At 37.9% G+C, this 26172-nt stretch overlaps 2 protein-coding genes and 1 long non-coding RNA gene across 4 annotated transcripts; 2 read left to right on the top strand and 1 right to left on the bottom strand.

The window, feature by feature from the left end:
- Window positions 1-1567: 1567 nt before the first annotated feature.
- LOC145653784 (uncharacterized) lies at window positions 1568-8982 on the bottom strand. Its single transcript, XR_014119984.1, has 3 exons — window positions 8771-8982; window positions 4415-4460; window positions 1568-1702 (listed from the first exon to the last, which is right to left on the bottom strand). It is a non-coding gene; the product is annotated as an uncharacterized LOC145653784 (long non-coding RNA).
- Window positions 8983-10143: 1161 nt separating this feature from the next.
- On the top strand, window positions 10144-16584 carry cbx4 (chromobox homolog 4 (Pc class homolog, Drosophila)). 2 transcript variants are annotated; one of them, XM_027003410.3, is made up of 5 exons: window positions 10144-10436; window positions 10552-10595; window positions 11109-11174; window positions 11997-12063; window positions 12537-16581. In XM_027003410.3, the coding sequence occupies exons 1-5, from the start codon at window positions 10368-10370 to the stop codon at window positions 13869-13871; spliced, it is 1581 nt and encodes a 526-aa protein (XP_026859211.2). In that variant the 5' UTR covers window positions 10144-10367; the 3' UTR covers window positions 13872-16581. The 2 variants fall into 2 exon arrangements, with proteins under 2 accessions (XP_026859211.2, XP_081567276.1); XM_081711150.1 differs by lacking the exons at window positions 10144-10436; window positions 10552-10595 and adding an exon at window positions 10603-10891 and having other exon boundaries at window positions 12537-16584.
- A 5375-nt stretch (window positions 16585-21959) lies between these two features.
- cbx8a (chromobox homolog 8a (Pc class homolog, Drosophila)) lies at window positions 21960-24642 on the top strand. Its single transcript, XM_027003411.3, has 5 exons — window positions 21960-22060; window positions 22245-22288; window positions 22648-22713; window positions 22821-22887; window positions 23234-24642. Exons 1-5 carry the CDS (start codon window positions 21992-21994, stop codon window positions 24038-24040), a joined length of 1053 nt encoding a protein of 350 aa, XP_026859212.1. The 5' UTR covers window positions 21960-21991; the 3' UTR covers window positions 24041-24642.
- Window positions 24643-26172: the final 1530 nt, after the last annotated feature.

Below are 26172 nucleotides of genomic sequence, written 5' to 3'. Positions count from 1 at the left end.
AGAGCTGGCATTAACCTGTGCCTCTGCCTCATTAGGGCCATGTCTCTGTTGCCATGGTGGTCTATTAGAGACCTGAGATTAAAGTATGATTTGCATGTGAAAGCAAGCGCACGAGTGTGTGTGTGTGAGTGTGTGTGCGTGTATGTGTGTGGTTTTGGGGGGGAGGGGAGGGGAGTGTGTAGGACAGGATGTTAAAGTGGAACCAGTAGCATACCCATATACTCACAGTTACAAGCTAATAACTCTCATACTGTAGGTAAAGACTGCAACCATCTATTTTTAGACACTCATTAGCCTATAGTAATTTTTAATTCAGCTATGTGTTTCATTTTATTTGTGTGCAACAACTGCATTTGGCATTAACTTCAGAAGAAAGGGCTGTGGTCTCATCTCTCTCTCTCTCAATCTCTCTGTGTTTGTATTCCTCTCAAAATCAAGATAATTTAAATCCTCTCTCTCTTTCTCTCTCTCTCTCTTTACACTCTCTCTGTGAGAGACGAAAAGCACAACTCTGGGGTGGACAGCTGGCTCTGCATATGCAGCCGCTGGCAGCTGGTTCCCTTTTTTACTTGTTCACAGGTTCGTAGGCGTGTGTGGGTGGGTTTGTGGGTGTCGAGAGTTGTGTGAAGTGGGGCGTGTGTGTGTGTGTGGGGTTTGCATGTGTACATGCCTGTATATGTGTATGCATACTGTGGAGGGAGATGAATTTATTTTCTGTGAAAACTGTTTGTGAATATATAAATATGTGTAAATTTAGCTTTTTACTTTGCTGTTTGAAAATGTTAAAGTATTTGGGATTTACTATTTGGTATTTGGTATTTACTATTACTGGAATACTCTCAAAAATTACTTTTGGGATGTCTGACTACAACTTAATAGTCATAATTATAGCCTAACACACTGTCTTGTAGACAATGCTATATTATAATCTACCTTCATAACCTCATTTTACTGGTATAATTGACTTAATTTAGATGAAAGCATTTTATGTGTTTGGAGTAGTGAGGTAACCTAACTGACCTGAAATGTAACTCTACAATGGAACAATGCCTTAATTGTCTGATTGAAAATGTATTTTCATCTTTTAGTCTCTACTAATTATAGCCTATGCAATATACTGTTGGTTCCGTCGGCTCAGGTTGTTATTGCGGTGAGCATTTCAGGTGGCTCATACTCTTCTTGTGTGACTCACCTCTTAGGATACCGTGAGCTCCGCCTCATCAGCGTCCAATACTTCCATTAATTTTTGCTATTTCTAGAGCGCTCTCATTCTCTCACTCGCTTTCTCTCTGAACGGCCCACCATCTCAGTCCCGCGTTGATGCTTACTGCGTGGGCTCGGCTCTCAAAGAGCCCGCGTCTGAATTTTTATAATCACAATACCTGCCGCTCGCGGCGAAGGAAAGATCATCAATGAATATTAATGACTTAGTGGGGGAGGCAAGGGGCGTTTGGCTGCCTCAGAAATCCAATGAAATGGAGAAAAATAGATTATATGCATCATTTTCAGAAGCCTCTGAAATCTCATTTGCTCTAGTGCATTTTAATAAGATTGGAGAGCGTCGATGGCTAAAGTCTCTAGTGCCGCTGAAGTCCCTCTTCAAGTGAATTTTCCATGCGGCTGAATGTGTTTTCACTCTTTTAAAACCGTCAACTGCACCTTGTTGACCTTTATAGTCAATATGGTAGCCTTCTGAGCACCACTGAAGAGAAAGTATGGAAAAGTATAGGGAAGTAAAGTCAATTAAATTTGAATTTAAAATAAAAACAGACAACAGACAACAGAATAGCTGCTGCCTAACTGATAACTTATCAAAGAACAATTAATCACAAGAGTTTGTTTAATTACAAATGCCTTTTGCATGATTTGATAATAATTCATTGTTAAGTCCTTCTTATAATTTAGGCATCGCCTTAATGAAAATCTTCCCACTGAACAGTACCACACCTACAGCTGTATGTCAGCTGGGACTTGACTGAAGTAAAGTTTCTCCATGAACACTTCCAGCCATGGAAAATATCCATTCATATATATCATTCAGAAAACAGTGAATGGGCGATATTTATGCATTTATCTGCAAAAAAGAAGTGCTCAGTTTTAAACCCTGTAACATTTATGGTCCTATATTATGAACAGTCTGCTCTCTTAGTTTATGCAGCATTGTTTTGGGGACTTTCATGTTTACTGCTGAGAATGGACAGATTTAGTAATATTATGCATGAGAGTCACAAAGCTTTTAGATTGGAAAGGAAACCTGGTCATAATGACATGACCTCAGTGAGATTATTGAGAAGGCTAAAGCCATTAAAGACTGCAGTGTGGACTCATGAAATATTATTGATTAGAAGATAAAACTTGGCAAATAAAAAAATCTCACTCATCCTCTTAATGGTGTTAGAATTAAACAGACATGCTCTTTTATCAATTTATGTGTTTTCCAAAATAATTGTCTTTTGAGGAATTAATAAACCACTGTTACAGTGAAATTAAATGTTAATATTTTATTGAAAGAGTTGATTCAGATTCCTAAACACTTATGTTACATCTATATGAAACATCGTTCTACCTGTCATTTTAGCTTTGTTTACCAATAACTCAAAACACAGTTTGAGGTTTGGACACAACTGTAACTTTTCTTGTTCCTGCTTTCTACTCAGCTTCACATTTACAACAATTTTGTAGGTCAAAAGATTTCTAGGGTGATTTCATGGTTCAGAGCTTCACAAATATATAGTTTTCCAATTCTGCATGTAACAGATGAAACCTCAATACCTTTCACATTCCCAATGACAGATTTTCCAGACCTGCCAGTGCATTAAAACCTCTCTCTCTCTTTCTCTCTCTCTCTCTCTCTCTCTCTCTCTCTCTCTCTCTCTCTCTCTATATATATATATATATATATATATATATATATGTGTGTGTGTGTGTGTGTGTGTGTGTGTGTGTGTGTATGCAGCCAACCTTTCTGCCATATCAAACAAACACACTGCTATGTGGCATAAGCATACCAATGACCCTGACATAACGAAGATTGTTTATGTTCGGGAAGTCTACTGAGCATCAGCATGCTACAGAAGTTCAAGGACATGTGAGCCTTGATGTGGGGAGGAATATTAACCTGCGCTGAACTAAACTCTCATGTGTTCATTCAAATGTCAACACTCCTGCATGTGCCTCCTTCCTTTTTGCTGTCTCCCATAGAGTCCCATGCAGAGTGAGAGACAGCATGTGACACATGCCTGAAACATTCTGCAAATTATATAGGCAGTCACAGTGAATGGTAAGCCCTTGTTAATATGAGGGACTATGTATACCCAATCATTTATTTTAAGCCTCCTCAGGTTCTAAGATTATGCCGAAAACCTGATGTGAGCCAAACCTTCTCTGGTCAAAGGCAAATACTAAATGGATGGATATTATTTTTGCCTACCACATCCTGGGAAGTTCTCACAGATGCTAAGCACAGGGGCTGAGGCTGAGGTCATGCAGCACGGTGACCTGGGCAAGGCTGTCATGTCAACCTTTTCCACAGACACACTGACGCTTTGGCTTGCCACTGATCTATTGTTATTACAGCATGTGACAACTCTGTAAATCTCTGTTAGGGGGTCATGGGAGAATAATTAGAGAATAAGTAGAGAAGGCTGAAGATTTTAAGTTGAAAGATTAAAAAGAGTGTTCTTGTGAATACTATTAATAGCTGCGAGTTTCTGAAATGCAAATAAAATAGTTTCATTCATTCTAAAGATAAAATTATAACAAATAAAATAAGATGAAAAAGCACAGATAAAAAGTCATTTGAACAATGTCTTTTAAAAAAACAAGTTGGACCAAACAGATCAACAATATGCCAACCTAACTGTCAGAAAAAGGAACAGTTTATAAAATTGAATAACAGTGGCTTTAAGATTTAACTGTATGAATTTACATTAATATGTAGTTTTTATGTCATACAGCTCAGCAGAGTTAAAGGAGCCTTGAGAAGCTGTTTTATATTTATAGTGTATGTTCTCAACATCACAGTAACAATGGACCTCCTGATTTGCCTTCACCAAAGAAAACAAAAGGAATTTGATTAGCACTTATGCAAAGGAAATCTGTTTATCCTGATATATCAGCAAGTGTTACCTCACACTTATTAGCTTATAGGCCATTTTACTTTGTTCTTTTTAGTAGTTGTTTTGTCCTGCTGTCAGTAGGTTTTTTTGTTCTCTGCTTCTGCAGTCTAGAATGATTTTGACTCCAAAAATATCAGCTCCAGTACTTTGGCTTTTCTATGAGTCTTTGAAAGGGGGATCTCTGTAGTGGGACACAGTGAGAGTGGGGCAGTAGAGAGAGCTTCTGGGTATATGGTAGTGTGGGCCAGAAAAAAGAGCTGAGAACAATGGCTGTGTTGCAGTGTTTTGCGTCACACCTGAGTCATGCAGTCAATCAGTTCGATGGGCTTCTTCCGTCATCGTCTGATCCATAGAGGGGAAAAAGGCACAATGGTAAAAGCATTGTGAGAAAGGTGAGAACTATCACATTTCTTAATTTGAGGCTTTAGCAATGAGACACTTTTTTATTCTTAAACTGCATGGTGCGGCATTTTAAATGAAATATGACAGCACTAAGTAGAAAGAATAGGTCATACGTTTCTCCCTCTTATCAGAATATGAGAGCTGTGTGGCTGTGTATGCATGAGTATATGTGTGTGTGTGTGTGTGTGTGTGTGTGTGTGTGTAAGAGAGAACGAGTGTCAGGATGACTTCTCTGCTGCCTACACTTCCTAAGAATTGAAAATTTCTTCAGAATCCATAAATTACATTTGATTATCAGCTCCTGCAGTCGACCCAAAGGAGTGGAAATCTAGCTGCTGGAACCTGATGTCAAAGGACCACTGACAGAGGGGATTTGTCATGGGAAAGAAATGCGCTCACATATACACAGACCCACAGAGCCAACCAAAACATCTCCACCCATACTGTGCAGAGATAGTGGAGGCATTTGCTCTGGGACAGTGCTGTGAGTCTGCTCATCAGTCACATACTGATTTACGTGAGACTATGTACCTCAAGCCCACCATGGTTTGGCAGCCACTTTAGATCCAAGGAATTCATTTATGTAGGAAGACAACATACCACTACAGTCTACACCAAAAAAGCAATTTACAGAGGTTTTTTTATTTGTTTGTTCTATATTCTTCACTGTTTCATCTATGTTTCAAAGCATGCATTCCATTTACTGTGTTATTGATTTACCATTAAGTTCAATGGGAGGAAAAATCCATAACCTTCCTCTTAAATAACAATCAGACACTGGCATCTGCAGTGGAATTGAATTTACCACATTAGATTAGTTTCTCAATGTAACAGATCGGCAAATGTGATTTTTCCCCAAATTATGCAAAAATAATATTCCATTCAGCTCTGTTGCTCTTAAACAAAAATGATGCCACCATAAACATGAGGCTTACTCTGATGCAATAAGCCATGTTCAACTGCATCTCAGGTTCCTGTTTCATATTACAGTTCTGTGATTTATAGACGGTTGTCATATGGCTAATGTAAACAGTCTGCCCTTGTAAGATCACCTTGGAGGAGAGGTCTGTGACCAGATGATTAAGTCTGACACATGGTTATTTCTCTGTGGCCTGTTTTGATGCATAGTGACAAATTGGCATAAAATGTACGCAGTCAGCTAATGCACTCTTAATGTATTTCCACACACCTGGTAGCTACTTCACATACAGACATTAGAGAGGATTTAACACAGCTAACAGTATAAAAAGGCCTGCTACCTGCAGTCTATATATATCATCCAGTATGTGTAAGCAATTGTTGGCTGATATGTGTGACACCATGAAAGAAAGAGTCTGCCTTTTGATTTCTGTATATATGGAAGATATATTTCGATTGTTTTCTGTTTGTGGAGCATCCTACTCCCACTCTATCATTTCCAGATTTAATATGAATCCCTAGTCACTATTGTTCTTTCATCTAAAATGAGCTTCCCCCTCTTATCTCTTAAATCTCTGTTTGAGACGCACAGTCCTTCCTCAGGCTGCTGCCAGTCACAGCACACATATCCGCCAGAAGCAGCAGGGTGGATTTCGCCACTCCTGCATTTCCATATAGATAGACCAAGACATTAAAGTTGTCTGTCTGTGTTCACGGCATGCTCTGTCCTTCCAGTTAGATGCTGATTGAGAGACACTTCTCTTATGCTTTTGCCCTCGCACCCTGCCAGCCTCTTTGGCCAGCACATCTGCCTGCACTAACCCTCTCAGCTGATCGGGCCACCCTGCGCTCCCAGTATGCCATGTGGTCAGAGCCCAAGAACGCCCAGCTTTAGTCTGCAGCAGGAAGGTGCTCTGTTGGCAGGGAGAGTCGATAGTCTGTTGTCATGTCTGCGGAAGGAGGGAGGGCGGCCTGGCGCCGCTGCTGACGGGCAAGTGTGAATTAAAATGCAATTAAAACAGGCAAATAAGCTCTCCCCAGAGATGCTATTGAGGAGGCGAAAGACAAGGGAGTGAAGCACTGAGGCGGAGGGGCTTGTGCCACTCTCGATTTGCATGACACTGGAGTCAGCAGTTGAAGAGCAGAAGGAAAAACAGAGGATACAGGAAAGATGCCTTCAATGTAGACCTCGCAAAATACCCAGAATGTAAACACCACACAAGTGAAAGGTGGGCAGGCTTTTTTGTTTTGGTTTTTTTCACCAAAACAAAAAAGGGCCTCAGCACCCCAACACAAGCACAACACTATTGTTCTTCCCTGTTCACTTCTGTCAAAGGCTGGAGCTATTTCATAAGCAAGCCATGCAGTCTGGTGTTTAGAGACAATGAAGCGGACAGGAGAGAACCAGTGCTCGATATGGTATTGATGGATTCACTACTGCAATCCTGCAGGATCCCACTGCACCCCCAGGGAGCTGCACTGTCTGTGGCAGCCTCCCTCCCCCTCACTCAAGTATCCCCAACCCCCTCCCCTGTTCTGAGGAAGGGTGGGTGGCTGGTTGGAAGGTGGGGGGATGATGGGTTGGAGGGGTAGCAGAGCAGCATGCTGTGGTACTGGTCCTCTCCTCCAGCATGATAATGACACTGACAGTGAGAGAAGCTGGTTTAATTGCACCCAAATGCTGTAGTTGATTGAAGGTATTTGTGTCATACCAATGAGAGTGTAATTAACCAAAGTTAATTATAACTCTAGCAAAAGTGGTAAGAATATTTATAGAACACTGACTTTTAACTGAAGCATATAGTTCTGTGTTTTGAAAGAAATCAGTTGGGGAAAATTAACTTAATAACTGATTTTTGGTTTCATTACAATATTTTTTTTCATGCTTTTGAATTTTGTGGATGACACTCAACAACCAAAATACTAAAGCCACACCTCCTGAAGTTTACTGAGACTCTGTAATGAAGCTAACAGAGTATTACTTCTCTAAAATCCAACTTCTCTCACGTTGTGTGCAGTTTTTATATCTGTCTGTTAGGTGACTGGGACATAATGACCTCCCACTAAGCTGAGTTAGAATCGCTGCAGGCCCCTCTTAACATTTTCTCCTAATACCCCTCCAGCACTTCACCAATCCTCTTCTTTATCCCTTTATGGTAGGATAAATGTGACGCTTGGCTGGGCAATGGGGGCTTCTCTCTCTCTCTCTCTCTCTCTCTCTCTCTCTCTTTCTTTGGCACTCTGATGCCAGGCACTCAATAAGCAGACTCCTGTTTTGTGTGAAAGAGCCTGTGAGAGTCTGTACTTGGAGACACCGCACAGAGGTTACAGTTTAAGATCTCCTTGAGTGGCCCCTTAGCCAAGGTCAGATGCTGTCTACTACTGATTGCAGACCAGTTTGCCAGTCTTTAGAGATCCTCTTATAATAGTTATATGAAAGGTGGACCAATACCCACACAAAAGGGCATTTGTTCTAGCAGCAGAGAAGCAGATAATCATGGTCAACATGGGCTCTTTTGGCTGGCCTTATCAACAACTAGTATGGTACTGTTGGAGATGTTCCAAAGGAAAGGTTTAGATAGTTCAATCTAGGAGAAGGGTTGAAAATTAAGTTATGGCTAGTTTTAGTAAATCAGTGCCATACTATTTATTGATATTTTAATTATTCTCATTATATATTATATATTACATAGACTTTATTCTCAGTTATTATGATGGTAATCACTGAGAATAATGTCATTACAGACAAAAAGAAATTGATCTTCATATATACTTCATATACATACTTCAGATATATTTCCCAGAGTTTTGCTCCCTAAATAAGTGTCAATTATAATAATTCTTTACAGTTACTTTTAATTTAGTAACCTTGTTAATTCGTCAGATCCTAAGGCCTGAGGACTGCAGAAGATAAGGCTGGTTTCATAAACTCGTTGTATCTTTGGGAATAAAATGGTAAAGACTGTTCATGCCGTAATATACCATATAGCAAATGTAAGATTTTGAGTCGTTCCATCATTTCACCTTTGCCTAGAACAACCTTGACTCAAGACATCAAGGTCAAACGCAAAATTTAAGTTTTGTTTGTCGTTTTTTTTTTAGTTTTTTTTTTAGCACAAGTCGGTGTGTGTGAACCTATGAAATATAGTACTCCTTGTAGCTGCTACTGCCGCGTGGATAATGCGTAGTTGGGTTAAAAGCATTTTTGTTTCCTATTAGCGGATCTGGCCGTACACTACCTTCACAAACGATACGCTTGGTTGAAGACGTAAATATATAACAATGGCAGCATATCAGTGGTACACTGTAACACCATCGTACATTTTTCGTACCGCTTTTTCTTGTTCGCCTCAATGGCAGCAGGGCGTATTCACTTCAGATCCAAATATGAAGGAGCGAAATACTGCACAGCGATCCATTTCCTCTCATTGCAAACCATTTCCCATGATGGTTTTTGACTCGTTGTGCCTAACTGGCCGCATTTCGAGTTGTGGATATGATTTCTTTTTGTTTTTAATCACAAGTAATCGTGATATTTTGCTAGTTCTTTTTTATTACCATATAAGGACGGGTAGCGCTATCGCGTACTTGCCTTGCCATAGGTTGGCCGTTGCCGCCTCAAGCTCAATTTAACCCTTCAGTTGCTAAATTTTATTCGTTGACTGCCGTCGTGAAAACAATTAATCATTCCCTAAATATATATTACACATAATAATGAATAGCAAAATCTATTGTCACATTAGAAGCACATTAGTGTTAGATAATTAAACATCACAGCTGCGCATTTGTGGTCGTTTTCGAGGATTTTTAAAATCGTAGTGCTTACGATTTCTAGGCAGTGGTAGTTTAATTAATCGTTAAGTGTTAAGTCAGCAGTGTCGAAAAGTATGATGGTATCAAAATTGTATCTTAATACCAGAGACTCCGGAGGGAATGGAATATAGCAAAGGAATTATTTGACCTACATTTCTCTGGTACCCTGTATCTTACTAATAATGGGACGTTTCCATGAAAAAAAAAAGGATTTAGAGCTAATTTTAGGAAGGACGCTTCTAACAGTATATAATGGATATAGTTCATTACTTCGAATAATTCTAATTAGACTGAATGATAGTTATCAGTCTTAGGCCTACCAGAATTACTAATGCCACGCACAAAAGGATGAAACTTAATTTGAGGTACCCTCCTTGCAGTTTGTTCCCTATAAACTACACTGTATACAAATGCAACATTCATAATGCACTGCATTTATGTATATGTTACAGTATTACGGGAGTCGTAAATAGATTGCAGAATGAACTTAGTATCCGAAGCATGACTTGGCAAAAAAGGTTTGTCTAAAGCCGAAGGACATTAAGTTATCTGTAATGCGATCTGAATCACATTTTCCCACTCCCATTTGACCTTCACCGATAGACTAACATTTAAGTAGTCTTATATTTTACCGCTAATTATTTATTCAGCTGTTTCGAGATTAGAATAGGACGGAGAAAGAGGCGAATAATTTAAATGTGTCAATTTATGCAGCTGATTCTGTATCTATAATCAACCGTGTCAAGTGTTTGCAGTTTTTGGACTGGATTGTAACAGTAGAACAATATTTGTCATCCATTTCTTTACAGCAGGTTCGTTCTCTGCACTCCTGGGATTAGTTTTTTTTTTTTAACCAACCCCCTCCTCGCCCTGACGTCATGAGCCTGCCTGGCTATTGCATGAACTATTTTCTGTAGCAACAGCAGTGAGTATATTTCACTGCTTATCGCTAACGAGGAACGAAATACGAACGGGGGTCAGCGGGAGAGAGAAACAGGGCGGGGAAACGATTAAGACACGGTAACTCTAAAAGTCGCCAAAATACAGTCACGAAGCGAAAGCATCAACGGTTAAACGCGTAAATCGCTCGTTCGCTTCAAACGCCTTCGAGCGAAAATGGATCTACCTGCCGTTGGAGAACATGTTTTTGCGGTGGAGGGCATCGAAAAGAAGCGCATAAGGAAGGTAAAACTGCCACCAACAAGAATTATGGTGGCTAATGCCGTAGGCATTTTGGTTGTGCCATTGTTTGTTTGTTTGTGTTTTACCCGAAACTCATCACGAATCTTGCACTTTGCAGGGAAGAATCGAGTATCTTGTAAAGTGGAGAGGGTGGTCTCCAAAGTAAGTCCTCATTTTGTATCAGCACTGACTGTTTCTGAAGTCTGTTTTTTTGAAAATCTAATGGCATACAGCGCGTGTGGCGCGCGCAGGAGGTGCTGGAGAGGTATGTGTTTCAAATGTAGCCACGGATTCCATCACTAATTTATGCGAGCGAAAGGGGGGGACGTTCTGCCATGTTATCCGATTTTAATTATTTCTGCATAGCTGGCGGATCCACTTGAAAGTACAGTGATGTTAAAATGGCCACCGCGTAGCCTCCTTTTGTTGACTACACGAAATGCTGTTCTTGACAAGAGGTCTGTTTTGCACAGCATACAAATGGGTTCTCCTCGTGACTCCAAGTTTTTGCATGTATTTTTATTATTGTTCATTTTGAATAGTCTAAGCGTTACAGAATGGTTCTACCTAGCTGCTACATTTTATTTGAGAATCACTGTCTGTTACTATGCTTATTTTAATCACAGCAGATTTGTTTAAAGGCATGTAAATGTTGTCTTAACGTATTCTTTACAGATATAACACATGGGAACCGGAGGAGAACATTCTCGACCCACGTCTTCTCGTCGCTTTCCAGAACAGGTGAGTGTGAAGACGAATAACTGAACTTGAAGTAATTTCCTTATATGGTCATGGGAGGAGGGGCGCTCTCCATGCACAGTCACCGCTTGTCTCTTGCGGTGAAGCCTTAAGATTTATTGCGGCCCCTTCAGCAAAGCCTAACGACTACAAAGGCTTTCTTTGATGCTCGCTGTCTTTAACAGTTTTACAGTGTGTATATAGCCCACCAAACAGTCCGTTTCCAGTACTATTCAAAGTTATATAAAACAGACAAACAATGCATAATAAAAAATACATGTAAAAAGAAGAGAGTAGATGGTGTAACCTGTAATCAAAACTCCCAGCCTTGTCGATACTCTTCATATTGACTTGGCATACTGACGCCTCAGTTGGATGAGTTCCAGACAGTTAGAGGAGGAGCTGTCTCCGTTCTTGTATTACAACCAGCAGTATAACAGCTCATATGCTGAGTTTTGCATAAACATTTTGGGCAAAAGAACAGTGCTTGGGGGTGGGTGGGGGGGGGGGGGGGGGCTATTGGAGCAACTGTCATACTGTGTAACATAGAGCAGTATCTGATACAATACATATAGTATAATTACAACATTGTCTTATTTTTTTTAATCAGCTGTCCATGCCATGTGTCAAAGTTGCACTCAGGCTGAATTATATAGTTGAGAAGTAAGGCATTCTCCTGCATGTGCTTGAATGTTTGCTCTTCTGTAAAGCACATGAACACAATCTTCAAGTAAATGACACTGGCCTTCTAAAGGAGGTAGCTGTTGTGCAGTACCATTGTTTTTCAGAAAATAAGGTTTGTCTATTTTGTCTGTTTGGTTTTAGAGAGAGACAAGAACAGCAAATTGGATATCGCAAAAGGGGACCTAAACCCAAACATCTCCTAATCCAGGTAAACACTGCCCCAACTGGTGTACATTTTAGAATAATGTTACCATTGTTACCAACTGAGGAGTTCACTTTAGTAACTTTAGGCACACATTCCTGTTAAGACATGACAGTGTTTAATGAGGTGTACTGTTATTTTGGCGTTATGATTTTATAGCCTTGTGCTTCAGTATGCAGGAGTAATTCTGTATGCAGTATGTTCATTCTATCTGATCTCTCCTAATGTTATGAGCTGCTTGAAGACAGATGATAGTGTCATAGATACATAGTGTACAACTAATTCTTAGAGTGCTCCTTTGTCATGTGTCAGTACATGCAGATAAATATGGATAAATTACCTTCCATAGTTCACATCTTTGTCTCACATTGAATCTAATTGAAATCATAATGTGTGGTAAATTGAAATTAATTAAACTTGCACTTTTGATTTCATTTCTAGTTCCTTTGTGTTCTTAACTTTTGCTCTCATTATTTCAGCTACCTGCATTTGCACGGCGATCCAGCATCCTTGCGGGCCTTCAGGAGACATCACTAGATGACGAGAACCATCTTAAAGTGGATTCACTTCAAATGCACCGCTCCCAGCCTCAGCATTACCAGCTCAACAGCAAAAAACATCACCAGTACCAGCCCTGCAGCAAGGAGATACCAGCAGAACCACATGTAAATGGCAAGAAGAAGTACTTTTACCAGCTAAACAGCAAAAAGCATCATCAGTATCAGCCAGACCCCAAGATGTATGAACAGCAATCCACAAAACCTAAGGAGGTCAAATGTCATGACTTGTCCATTAATGGATGGAACCTTCCTACAGACTTGCAGCAGAAAAGGGTACAGGACAAGGAACCTGACTGTATACATAAAGAGAAAGAACTGGCCATAGAGCATAAACTGCCTTTTACCAATAATAAAGCAGATCAGACCGTGAAGACAAGCCCAAAAGAACCCAGTGGCATTAGCAGCAAGATGAAGATCATCAGGAACAAAAACAAAAATGGCCGGATTGTCATTGTCATGAGCAAGTACATGGACAATGGGGTCCAGCCATCCAAAGTGAAAAATGTGGATTCTGCCATAATGGAGAAACCACAGCAAAATGAGGAAATTCTGAATGGCAGCACTGACAATCATGTACCAGTGACAACAGGTCAGGAGAATGGCACTTTGAAAGACCATGGTGTCAGTAGTGCCTCTGCTCTCAGTGAATTTGTTCACAAAGTGCCCCACAGAAAGTTTGAGCTCTTAAAAGCTAAACCTGATATAGAGGTGGAACACAAAACAGAGGATGCAAGTTTGGATAAGTTTGGTTTATCAGATGATCAGCCTCTGCAACTGACCACCAAACCCAGTTCTTCACCACTGTCAGCTCAGACAGATATGGTTTCCCAGAGGGACTTTCCCACTTACCAGCGCAGCCACCGTAAACGCAACTTATCTGACCCTAATGAGAGCAACAGCAATTGTAAAAGGTTCCTCAGCTCTAGGAGTATCAGTGGTTCAAATCCAGCCCTTTCATCTCCTGAAAGCGAACCCATAGATCTGCATTACTCTGGCCATAGCACCACCAGAGCCTACAGCTATGAGTTTACTGATGTAATTCCTGAAGAACCTATTGATTTGAGCTGTGGAAGGACTAGGCTGCAAACAGAAGGCCCCGCAGAGCCCCATGTTACGATGGAGGACGTACCTGAGACCTCTGAGAAGTTTGAGGAGCCAGTTAGTTGTTTTAATCCATTTGTGGGTAACATTATCATTACGGATGTCACAACAAATTGTCTTACAGTGACGTTTAAGGAATATGTTTCAATTTAATGGCCTTTGATTTGATATCCTGAGGAAAACTGATCCATGGGTTTGTATATATGTAATATATGAGAATTATGGACATATGTAACTAATAACGTTTTTTGCAGTGTAGATTTTAATTTAATTGGGAATATTTGAAGGCCTGTACATGCACAGTGGAAAAAAAAACTTGTTTTGGCTGATAAAAGACATACCATACCTACTCCAAGGGAAATAAATAGGAGAAAACACACTGAGGTTAAGAGTTCATTATAATGTCACAGAAAAAGCACTTAGTAAGCTGACCTTGTTAATTAAATGGGTATGACAGTTATATAGACATGTGTACTTCATGCTGAGTACACATGTCTATATAACCAACACTTTTAAACCATCTCTTTTAACCACCTTGCTTTCTTTAGTGCAAATTTACAATTCACAATATTACACCTTCAAATGTATCTGTCATTTTAATGACTTAAATCTGGACTTACCTTAATGTCACATGGGAATCAATCGAAGGGCATGTTGCTTTGCATTGCTGAATAACTGATTCCAATTTTCAAAGTTTTATAGCACATATCTGCAGGGTGTGTTAGCCTTTAAGGTCTTTTTTGTGCAATGTTGAAGTAGGGCTGGGTGATGGAACATATTTATAATGTTATTATGCTTATATTTATACAATACAGTGCACAGCACATATCAGGATATTTGGTTTTATTGAGGTTTTCTAACAAGTTAAAACAAAGTCAGAGAAATAACCTTAAAAACACTGAGAAGGCAATAATATTATATTCCACCTTTCCCCAAACTGCCTTTGAAGAAGGAGCAGAAGGTATAATCCAGAATAAGATAATGGCATAATGGGCTAACATCAGATGAACAACATGTAATTTGGTTAGAGTATTCCCAATATCCATTATATGCTCAGAAATTATTATGTCTTATGATGTCTTTTATTGTGATAACAATAACATTGTGATATTAACCCACCCCTAAGATGAAGTAACCTCAGTCAAACTCACCTCAGTGTGGATGGTTATCTTCACCTAACCATTAAATATAAAAGCTGCACTTTGTCATCGCTTAAGATGCTTTGTCTCTTAGAAATGAAGTAAGCCTGTATTACACTGATTGAGTGAATTTTCCCTTTTATACTATTGTGATTTTCATGCTGATTGACTTGTTGTATAGCCGCCATATCTCTGGAATTTCTTGGCATATTTGTCATGACATGTAAATGAACCTAAAGGTCTTCATGATTCTTCACATGGCTTATTGTCATGCCACTTTTTTACCTGCAGTTGACTTGACTTTATAATAGCATGGTATGACCAGTCAGTTTATTTTAGACAATGCATAACCCTGTAGCACAGGCAATTGTACAACTGCTGCTAAAGTGTATTACTTAGCTGAAGTCATTTTTCATGAGAAAATGCTGAATATACTGTAGTCTACATTAGAGACAAAATTTGCCTTAAATGAACATGAGATACAAAATACACAATGATTTTATATGGTACCAATGTTTTACAAAGCTTGTTGTAGCGATACAATCTTTGTCAGTATCATAGCCAGCACAAGTGGCAGGTGACAGAGGTGAAGACAGTACTTGTCCTGTCCTTAAGTAGAACTGACCAGTCCCAGTCTATGTACTATGAAAGATTTAGAACCTCCACCACCCACCCTATATGGCTAGACTGCTGAAAGCACAATACCAGTCCTCTGTTTAAAAACAAGCATTTTTGTCCAAACCAAAAAACTAAATCCTAACTTCTCCATGTAGTAAATTAGACTTCAGTGACATTCCCAGTTTGCTCACACTAAACCATGTGCCTGGGATCCTTGTGAAGATGTGCTGAAGGAGACCTGCTGCTCTTTACATGCATGTTCATTTCAGAAAGCCCAATGCACGTAATACCCTTGAAACTATTGAAATATTCTTCACAAAAGTCATCTTTGATAAAGGAATAAAGGCATAGAAGTAAAGGATTATGTTACAAAACATTTGTGTGTGGTCACTTATTTTAAAAAGGTGTTTTGGAAGTCCCAGACCATTATTTACATGTAGTTATCTGCACTGAATAGTCCCAAACAAACACTGGAAGTCTGTTAGAATGTCAGCAATGGAATTACATTCTGTGTGTGTGAAAGTGTCCTACAAGGTGTCCTACAAGTGTCCTACCTTTTGAGTTTTGTTTCGCTTCAAGTCATTATCAGTGACACTGACAAATTCAGAATAAACACAGATTACACTTTTGTACAATCCAAAGTTTATACAGAACAACTCAAAAATATTTTCTAATCCCTGCTATAAAGCAACGAACCCCCAAGTCCCCAATAAAGACCCAGACCACAGTGTCCTCAAATGAAGACACAGCATCTCACAAGGGAAAGCCTGGTGCTCGGGAAGCATGGTTGTCTGATTGTAAACCTAGAATGAACAGTAAAGTCTGGCTAGCAGGTTAAGATCATTTTGAAGTTCATTTGCAGTGATTCATGGTTTGGAGAGAGCTGCTCCCTTTATAGCAAGAGTCTGGAATGTGATATCCTCATCAGCCACACTCTTCACATGTCATCCACATGTGGAAATGGTAATGTACAGTCAAAACATGAGTAATTAATGTGTAATTACTGTGTAATGGTGAACATATGTCTAAACACACTATGCCCCTTTTTGAAATGTGACATTCAGACCAGGACAGAGAAGAACACAAAAAATGGAGCTCAGTGTAACCTATTGTCTTGCATTATGTAATGTAAATTTACTGTGTCACAGTCTTTTCCCCCATTCTCCACATGATAATGCACTGAAGTGGCTCTTAGAAACACAGAGTTTGGCAAAGTACTGAATATTTTCAGTATATAAACTATATCAGTATATTCAGCATGTTGGCCACTCAAGATTTTCAATTCTCTTTGTAGTTACCTTTACATAGATCCAGCAATTATGTGAAACATAGATCAGGCTAATTTCAGAGATAAATCATTTTAATCTATTTACCAGGTTAATCGAATTAATAATGCTTTATCTGGATGTATTACACAGCTGAAGTTAAGCTTTGTGTACCCGGAATTATAAATGGAAAAAAAATCATAGGAGCAGTTGGCGTTGATTTTGATGGTTATACATGAAATCTCAATACATCTGTTTTATTCTTTATATCTTGGCTTGATCTGTATTGAGCAGCTTTTGATGCCAGTGTCGATAGACTGTTAACCCGGCGTTCTGTCTCCTTGATTTCAGTAATGTCATATGAGTACTATACCATTAAATAAATAAGTAGGTACATATATTAAAAGATAATATGATTACAATTCATAGTTGTCGTGACTTAATTCATTAAAGGTTCGCTTTTAAATCACTGAAAAAAGATAGCAGATAAGAAATGTCAGTGTGAACGTATAATGACCCTTTCCCTCAGAACCGAACCTACAATCCAGAAGTGTCATATATTAAAATTTCCAGCTCAAACAATTCCAATACATTAGTCTATGAGAATAATTCAAGTTGATGAAAGGCTTTTCTGATAGGTTTTAGGGTTTAAATCGAATCAAAAAGGGAACAGATGTTAGATGGTACGAAACGAGCTGAAAATTTAAATTAAACTGACAATCTAATTACTCCGAAATGAATGTATGCAAATGAATAAATCGGGTAGGTTATTTAGTCTACGCTGTAAATATCGAGAATTGTTAATCTTCATAACTTAATCACTGAAAAAGAAATAACACCATAAACACATAGATATTATATTACATTGTCGTTGTACGCCTAGACACTTACCTAATGAATATGACAAAGTGGGACTTTGACTTCTGCAGTCATATGGAGTTGTATAGATTAAAATGTAATGCACTTGATTGCAACCGTCTCTCCAATATCGAAACTCAAATTATTTTGCTTGTCAACTAAGACCAAAAAAAGAATGTATGAAAACCTGTAGTCTGGTTAGCATGTCTCATAGCTAACTATGCTCGATTCTAAAAACCGCATCAGTTTGGAATGGGACAGTCTAAGTGGCTATTCAAAAGTTACATCCATTTCAGCGAGTTCCGTTTCTCGCACTTACATATTAATTATTCATTTCCAAATATTACATTTTTATATATTTAGCACGTTGCCTTTGACCTCACAGGGTTAGACCCGTAATACCTTTAAATTAATATGTCTGGAAGAAACGTTAATCACGGCAACCATTTAGCGGCTGAAAAATGTTCCCGCAGCTGGAGAAAAGAAAATGGCTGTCCTCCTCCGGTTATTCAGATCACTGAGCGTCTGCTAGATAAATAACACCACAGACTGACGCCGTCGTAGAAGCTCAGAAGCACCAAATTAATCTGAAATGCACTGAAGACCGCCAGCAGCACGTCTTCAGGGTACCATCGAGAACTCGGCATATTAATGACCAAAGGTCTAGTGGTATAAAAATCACCCGCGGTTCATGCACATCAATATCATTATGTAAAACCTAGATAAAGCAAGCAATAAACGGAGAGTCAAGGATTCTTTCACTCCTCGTTGCTTTATCCGTTGTGCCCGTCAGTGTTGGGACAGTCATCCCATTGTCATAAATCGCAGCCTCGTTCCGCACGTGCTTTGTGGTTTTCCACAAACTGGAGACATTAACAAATGCTGCATCGGGCTCTACTTAGGAGATTTCAAATGTACTTATTTTTACAGGTTCCACAACGTTATTCGGCAATCAGTGAAATTATTTTATTTTAGAGCCAGTGACAAATTTGATCGTTCTTCCTCCTATATAGATTTTAGGCAGAGCGAAAGAAAATGAATGAGAGAGAGAGAGAATGAGAGAGAGAGAGAGAGAGAGAGAGAGAGAGAGAGAGAGAGAGAGAGAGTAGTAACCTATGTAATTTTGACAGGTGAGTAAGCAGGCTACTAGTTCAGAGACCTATGGCTGGCATATTGCTGAACACTCTTTATGACCGACATTAAGCGCTTCGGTTGTTTTCGAAACATTTTTGCTCTGTTGGTAACGCTCTTTTGAAATATATCTATATGCCAGAGTGGCTCTGCAGATAAAATAAAAGTCAACCAACTGTATGTTCATAGATCGTTTAGCACCATGCAGTCAAGCCACGTATGGTTGGCGCCATTGCAGCAATACAGACGCGCGCCGACCAGCCGACTGCGGCACCAAATAGGGCTTCGCATCGATTATTTCATCGCTGTTGCCTAAATAATGCGATTTTTTTCAATTATGAACGCAATAGCATTCCGTTTTTAGAATTAAATCATTTGCGATTAGCCAGTAGCTCAAATATAGCAGAGATCGTTTTCTTCAGTTTCTTTGTCCTGTTCGGTTCTTTGTCCTCCCTTTCGCAGTAGCTATAGCCGAAGTCCAACAATTAATACGAAATACAATGTCTTTTCCATATCAGTATCAACACACAAATATGAAGCTCAAAAGCAGGAAATGCTATTTATTTAAATATAATTTGCTTTCTTTCCATTTAGCTAATAGTGCTGCAATTCATTTATCGACTTACGATCCTGTGATTATAATGATCCATAGTTGATGTTCTGCAGTTTTCATGACGGTTTAAAACATTAGGCAATTTGTATTTTTAACATGATGATGTTGTTGCCGTTTAGTAAAAATAATTATTTACACATTATGTACTGTCTGGGTGTCAGGCTCATAATTGTGAAATAGACTAATCTCACTTTTTTACCTTAAACATTTAAGTCTTTGACACCGTTGATACAAAACTTAAGTTTCTTAAGTTGTTCTTGATAACCAGTTTAATATTTTGGTGATTCAATTTATGCATTTGTTATAGAATTACTTAAATTGTTATTAATTCACATTCGCAAATTATTTTTTTTTAAATTAGAGAGTTTCGTCGTCAACAGCCTAAATATGACGCTATTAGATAAAATTTGAAATCGTTAACAAAATAAATGTCAGTAAAACTGTCATCATAAGTAGCCTATAAGAATAGTCGAAATATTCTAGTTTGTAAACAAAATATAGAATGGCCCATATATATTTTTATGGGTGTTATGTTGATTAGAGTTGGCTATTTAAAAGAGGAGGTTTCGAAGGCTGGTGTAATAGTTGCTTATATGAGATAAAACGTAATATAACATAATTAAATACTTATTTAATGCTGTATACAAGAATTTTCTTAACATTTGTTACTCAGCCTATTTGTCCCACTAATTTGAATGTAAAAAAAAAATGACGTCCAGTTAAAAAAAACACACAAAAAAACCCCTACTGATTTTAATCTTAATTATTAAATCCTAATAAATGTCGTGGCATAAATACACAGTTTATATATATATATATATATATATATATATATATATATATATATATATATATATATATATATATATATATATATATATATATATATAGATAGATAGATAGATAGATAGATAGATAGATAGATAGATAGATAGATAGATAGATAGATAGATAGATAGATAGATAGATAGATAGATAGATAGATAGATAGATATTCCGAATTAAAGTTACATGGAATTTAAATTTCGCTTTTGGTATCTTTAGTCTAAGATTCCAAAAGCGAAATTTTATACGATCTTAAAAGGGACAAGAAAAACGTTTGCTATAATACAATTCCTACAATTACACCCACAGCTACAAATTTATTGCAAAAAGTAACTAAATGAACGAGTTATGTAATTATGAGCCCTATATTATTAATACCAAATGCTATAAATTTAAATGTACTATTATTATTATTATTATTATTATTATTATTATTATTATTATTATTATTATTAGTAGTAGTAGTAGTAGTAGTAGTAGTAGTAGTAGTAGTAGTAGTTGTTGTTGTTGTTGTAGTATTAGTATAATTACTATTGATGTAATTGTTGTTAACTGTTTATTTATTACTCTTAATTATTCATTTATTATTCTAAATTATCCCCATAATTACCATTTCACTGCTTCTTTTGGACACACAGGTGTATCAGTAGCCTATTATAATTCTTAAAAATGATTCTGGTTTTACCAATGCCGGAAATGGCAAAGCTTTGCCCATATTAGTTGTGTGATTGTTTAGAAAAAAAGATGATATCTGTCTGTAAAGCGTCCTTAAGTCTGAGAAAGGCGTTATATCAATGTAAATAATAATAATAACAATAATAACAACAACAACAACAACAACAACAACAATAATAATAATAATAATACATTCAATATTGGCTACGAAGTCACTTGCAGGCGTTTTTTTTAATTCTCTGTGGGATTTTAAACGGTTTAATGCAGATATAGAGTTGAAGAAAATGTCGCAATCTCGGTTGTGGGGAAATCTTTTTCGTTCCAGATGAGGCTAGTGAAGGGTAGATATCCTACTTCTGTCGGCACTATTCGTTTATTGTACTATATACTATTCGTTGCAGATGAGTTAATACAACAAGCACTACATTTAGTTTATGGCTGATTAATAATTTGTTTAAGATGTAGTATAGCAAGTCAAATTATATATACTTTCACTTATTTGGGCAAAACGGATGAGCATAATTTGCAGATTTGCTGTTAATGCTTTGAAGAATTATCATATTGCCAGACCACAGATAAACAGATAAACCAGTGTGCCTGGTAAAATGCGAATTATTTTTCATCTATTTTTGAGCACACTAGAAAATGAAGTTGTATGCCATTAAACGAAATAGCAATTTCAGATCAAGGTAAGGCCATTATTTCTGGTATAGATTAGGTAGCATTTTTCCTTATTCAGCATTGCAGTCTACACATCCGACAAACAAAACTCAGTGGCATACAAAACTAAGCGAGACTACACTTAAAAATCCATTCTTTTGTTTGTTTTCATCGTCCAACTCTATACACTTACAGTACTAGAACCGAATACAAATGAAAGACTGACAATTTTATGGAACTGTATTCAGTAATCCTCAAATTAAACATTCGTCACTTCCTAGAAAGGACAATGTGACTCCTCCCCTCCCTTAGCAACTACATTCACGTAGCAACGACTCAACCAATGAACTCAGCCGAATACGGTTCCACCGACTCGGGTCCCATGGCAACAATTTAGAACGTGATGACGTCTCTTAGAACGAATATTATGGGCTGTTTCAGAATATACAGACAGAGGTGGCAGAAAAAAATTGTGGGACAGAAGTAAACATGGAGCTCTCTGCTGTCGGAGAGAGGGTCTTTGCGGCCGAATCCATCATCAAGCGACGCATAAGAAGAGTATGTTCATGACTTCTGTAATTTCCTGCAGTGTTTTGGTTTGTTAGATTGACGACTAGAGATTTGTTTATGTCTTATTGGTATGGCAAGTTAAACGGTAAAGACTAGCTAGCTCGCTAACAAAGCTAGCTGGGTTAGCTTGCTAATGGTTGCCCGTATTTAGCTGTCATGAATTCTCTTCTAGGGTCGAATGGAGTATCTTGTGAAATGGAAAGGCTGGTCTCAAAAGTGAGTTGTACAGTCTGTGTTTGTGTTTGGTGGGCAAATGACTGCTTTGATATTTGTAGCAATAGCCAGCTAGCTAACTTTAGTTGCTTCTACCAAGCTTAATGCTAACTAGCAGGTTGCTGGTTGAATGCTGCGTAACGGGCTTCAGAAATCGGTGCTAAAAGGTTAAATATGTGATATTATAAGGCCAATGATGAGATTAGCATTAACTGCTTTTCTTCCTTGCTTGAGTGCTTGTTTGATTGTTGGGTAGTTTACTTGATGTTTTCAGTTTCCTTACAGTTCGTTTAACTGAATACTTACATTGCTTATATTTTTTTATGTCGGTGTTAATCCAACTCGTGTAATTTTCGTTACAGATACAGCACCTGGGAACCAGAGGAAAATATTCTCGACGAACGTCTTTTCGCTGCTTTTGAGGAGAGGTTGGTGCACGTTCGACCTATGTGCATCGTTTGTTTTCCAGAGAGTTTCTATAAATATTTGTAGTCTGACAAATTATAAGATAACAAGCTCATACCTTTCATTATAGGGAGCGTGAGAGGGAACTATATGGACCGAAAAAAAGGGGACCGAAACCAGAGACCTTTCTGTTAAAGGTGAGCGAAGGGATTATCTTGCTCTCGTTATAAACAGTTAACGATCCATTTGGATACTTAACTTTTATAAGACAAAGAGTCCTTTATCCTGTTGCTTTAACGTAGTTTGAACTTTATGAAAGATCTTTATTTTTATTCTACGTTTCTTAAGTTTTAAAATAAAATCTGGTAGACGTAGCCAGACCGATTTATGGACTGTGTTTTATACCCAGGTCAATATGAGTTTAAGTGATTCCTGATTTATTTCATCTTTTAGAATAAACAGTATACTTTGTTTGTTCAGATTAAAACTCAATCCAGAAAACCAGTAACAGGGTCTGTGTACTGTTCTTTTTAAATATTTTAGGCAAAAGCTAAAGCCAAAGCAAAAAGTTATGAATATAGAAGAGAGATGTCACGAGAGATTCGAGTTTCTTTTCCTGTAGCGGAGCCGGTTGTCACGCCCAGAGCTCGAGAAGGCCTGCGAACAGTTGTGCCTACTATTTTTCCTCCAAGCACTGTCAACAGGGGAGAAAGTGTTCGACTTCGACCACCAGAGCCAGAAAGAAGACCTCGACCTCCTGTGTCTTCATCGCGAGACTTTATGGACTTCGATAATGTGCCGAAAAAGAGAGGACCAAAACCAAAGCTGCGTTTCCCGGTTAATACTCCTATTGGATGTTCATCCACTGAACCCGTGAAAAGGAGAGCAGATGAACACTTGTGTTTTAGTCATTCGAAAATGGGAAGACCTGCTCACCTTACGGAAGAAACATCCAAGTGTAGCGCGATCCAGTTAACAAAGACAAGCACCATTCAAAAACAAAATGGAAGTGGGTCAAGTGGCACTGTTATGCTTGGAGGCACCCTGCAAAAAACAGGGCATGACATTTTGCAGCATGAAACAAAGGATTTTTCAAGTGGCACGTCAGATCACCCCAAGATGAAACATCTTTCCAAAAATATGTTTCGGTCCGATGACTTGTTGGATGATCTGAATTCTCCGAAATTCCCATTGTCACTAATGATGCTTGAAGATGAAACCGAGGAAACCTGGACTCCGTGTCTCACAAATATGGAGAAAATTGTCGTGACAGATATAACAAGTAACTCTTTGACTGTAACGATTAAGGAGAGTTCAACAGACAAAGGCTTCTTCAAAGAAAAAAGATGATTTGGATCTTCATTGTTCACTGATGTAAATGAAAAGCTATCTAATCATTTAAGAGTTTGTATTTCTATACTTTTAGGTCTCTAACTGTATAAAGTATGCCTTGCAATATTGTATATATGTAACAAAACAATTAATCAGCATATACATTTTCATTCATATTTTCTATGAAAATGAAGCTTATTTTTTTACTTCCAAAGTTTTGTGTAGTGCCCACCGATTTTTTTCCTGTCAACCTTCGTCAGCTATAATGGACGTAGGAAGAGGATGCTGATAATATTACATTATGACTCGGGCCTCTTTCAACTCATGGCGCCTTTTATTAAGAGGGAACGGTTACTTCCTCATGTATCATCTTCTGTGTTCTTTATTGTATTTTCTGATCGGAGTTTGTGTATATCTGAAGGTCCAACATTTTCGTCTGTATTAAAGCACAAAGTAAAAATACGACCATAAATGTTCACCAAACTGTTTTACTTGATAGTGTAGATTTTAATTAAAGTACGGCACTCCACGAACACGCGTTCGGGATTTTGACATGCAGCTATATTTTCTCCCTTTAGGGTATGGCTTCAAATAAAACATTTTTTGTCCAGTGAACAGAATTTAGTAAATTTGCTGTTTCATAATTTCGATCTAAGTGCAAAGTCGTGGTTTATTAATTAGTCCTCATCATCAAAAGCATGAAGTTAGTCCGTATATGTAGCCTATGAATCCCTCCACCTTAAGATATATTTCCAGTACGATTTTTTCGTTAGGATTTTTGGCCTAATCGCAACAGTATGTATATAAATATGAGTTAAAATAAAATAATAATTATAGAAACAATAAAACTTAAGTAACCCTTTAACAAGAAAGCACATCAACAAACGACGGCATCAGTGGTTCTTTTCGTGAATTTTCTCCATTACCGCGAAGGTCTTAGAAGTGTTCTGCGAACTTTCTAACAATCAGAATATAGATTATATAGATCTCATAAGTTCATGTTTGAGTAGTCACAAATTAAAATCGTTCTACTTTAAATTACAATTATAACGCCAGACCGCTCCTGATTTCGGTCCCTATATCCGAGGTGAAATCTATGGAATTTCCGTGTGTGCTGAAATACAGGTGGATGCTGCACCGGAAACAATTCATTTTTATTCTGTTTGTCTCAGTAGGGGACGCTGTTTTAGTACCAGCGCTTACCCCGTCATATAACAATAAAATAATTATTCAGCTCAGTGAGTAGTTCTACTTAAGAAGCAAAGTGTTATTTAAGCCATAAATAACCTTTTCATCCTATGCCTCGTTTAAGGGTCGGGATAAGTAAACAGGAATAAAATAGTCAAAAGTCCTGAGGTTCTCTTAGATTTAACTTTAGATTTACTTAGAAATAATTTGAATTGAACGATAATTGGCGTGTTGGCACTGCACCTGGTACATGCCTTTTAGCTTTTGGAATTCTATTTTCAGTTAGGCCTACGGTTATCAATTAGGCTGTGTTATCTTTCGTCTTTTAACTGCAGATATCCGTATTGTAGGCCTCCCTGTTCACGTGTAAAAGATTGTTATTTGTGAGGTCTTTTTAATGATTAGCTGAATTTAGAACCGGGATTGTGATGGGGAAAAAAAATATTATCCATAAGCATAATATTAACGTATTCTTTATGAGCTTGTGAATTAATTTGCGTGAAAAATCCATTGTTGAGAAATTAATATGGTTCGAAAAGCGAAACGGAATAAATTGAAATAAAAGTTAGTAATAATGCAGTAAGCCATGCAATTCATGTATGATCAGACCATGAAATACTATGAAATTGGAATTTTTACAGGACCAAACGCACAAATGTTTGTTACAAAAATCGAATGTGTGCATTTTAATGTTTAATTTTAAAATACTGTACGAATATACAGTAATTAGTCTGTAATCGAAACGTCTGAATGAACTCCTTATTCAGACTTCTTTTCAGCGAATTCCCACAGCAGGCCTTCGCGTTGTCCACAGAGGACATGAACGCTTTAAAGTGTACTTTGCGACTTACTCGCCTAAACAAGTCGTTAATTTGTTTCGAAATAAATCTTTTAAAATTGTATAATGTGATAACAGATATACTGGTCAAATTGTGTCATCTGAAATTCTGGTAATCGATCAT

Source organism: Electrophorus electricus, chromosome 3 (genome assembly GCF_041902795.1).
Source record: "Electrophorus electricus isolate QZ-2024a chromosome 3, ASM4190279v1, whole genome shotgun sequence".
Taxonomy (NCBI): domain Eukaryota; kingdom Metazoa; phylum Chordata; class Actinopteri; order Gymnotiformes; family Gymnotidae; genus Electrophorus; species Electrophorus electricus.
This window is presented reverse-complemented; position numbering and strand designations above follow the sequence as displayed.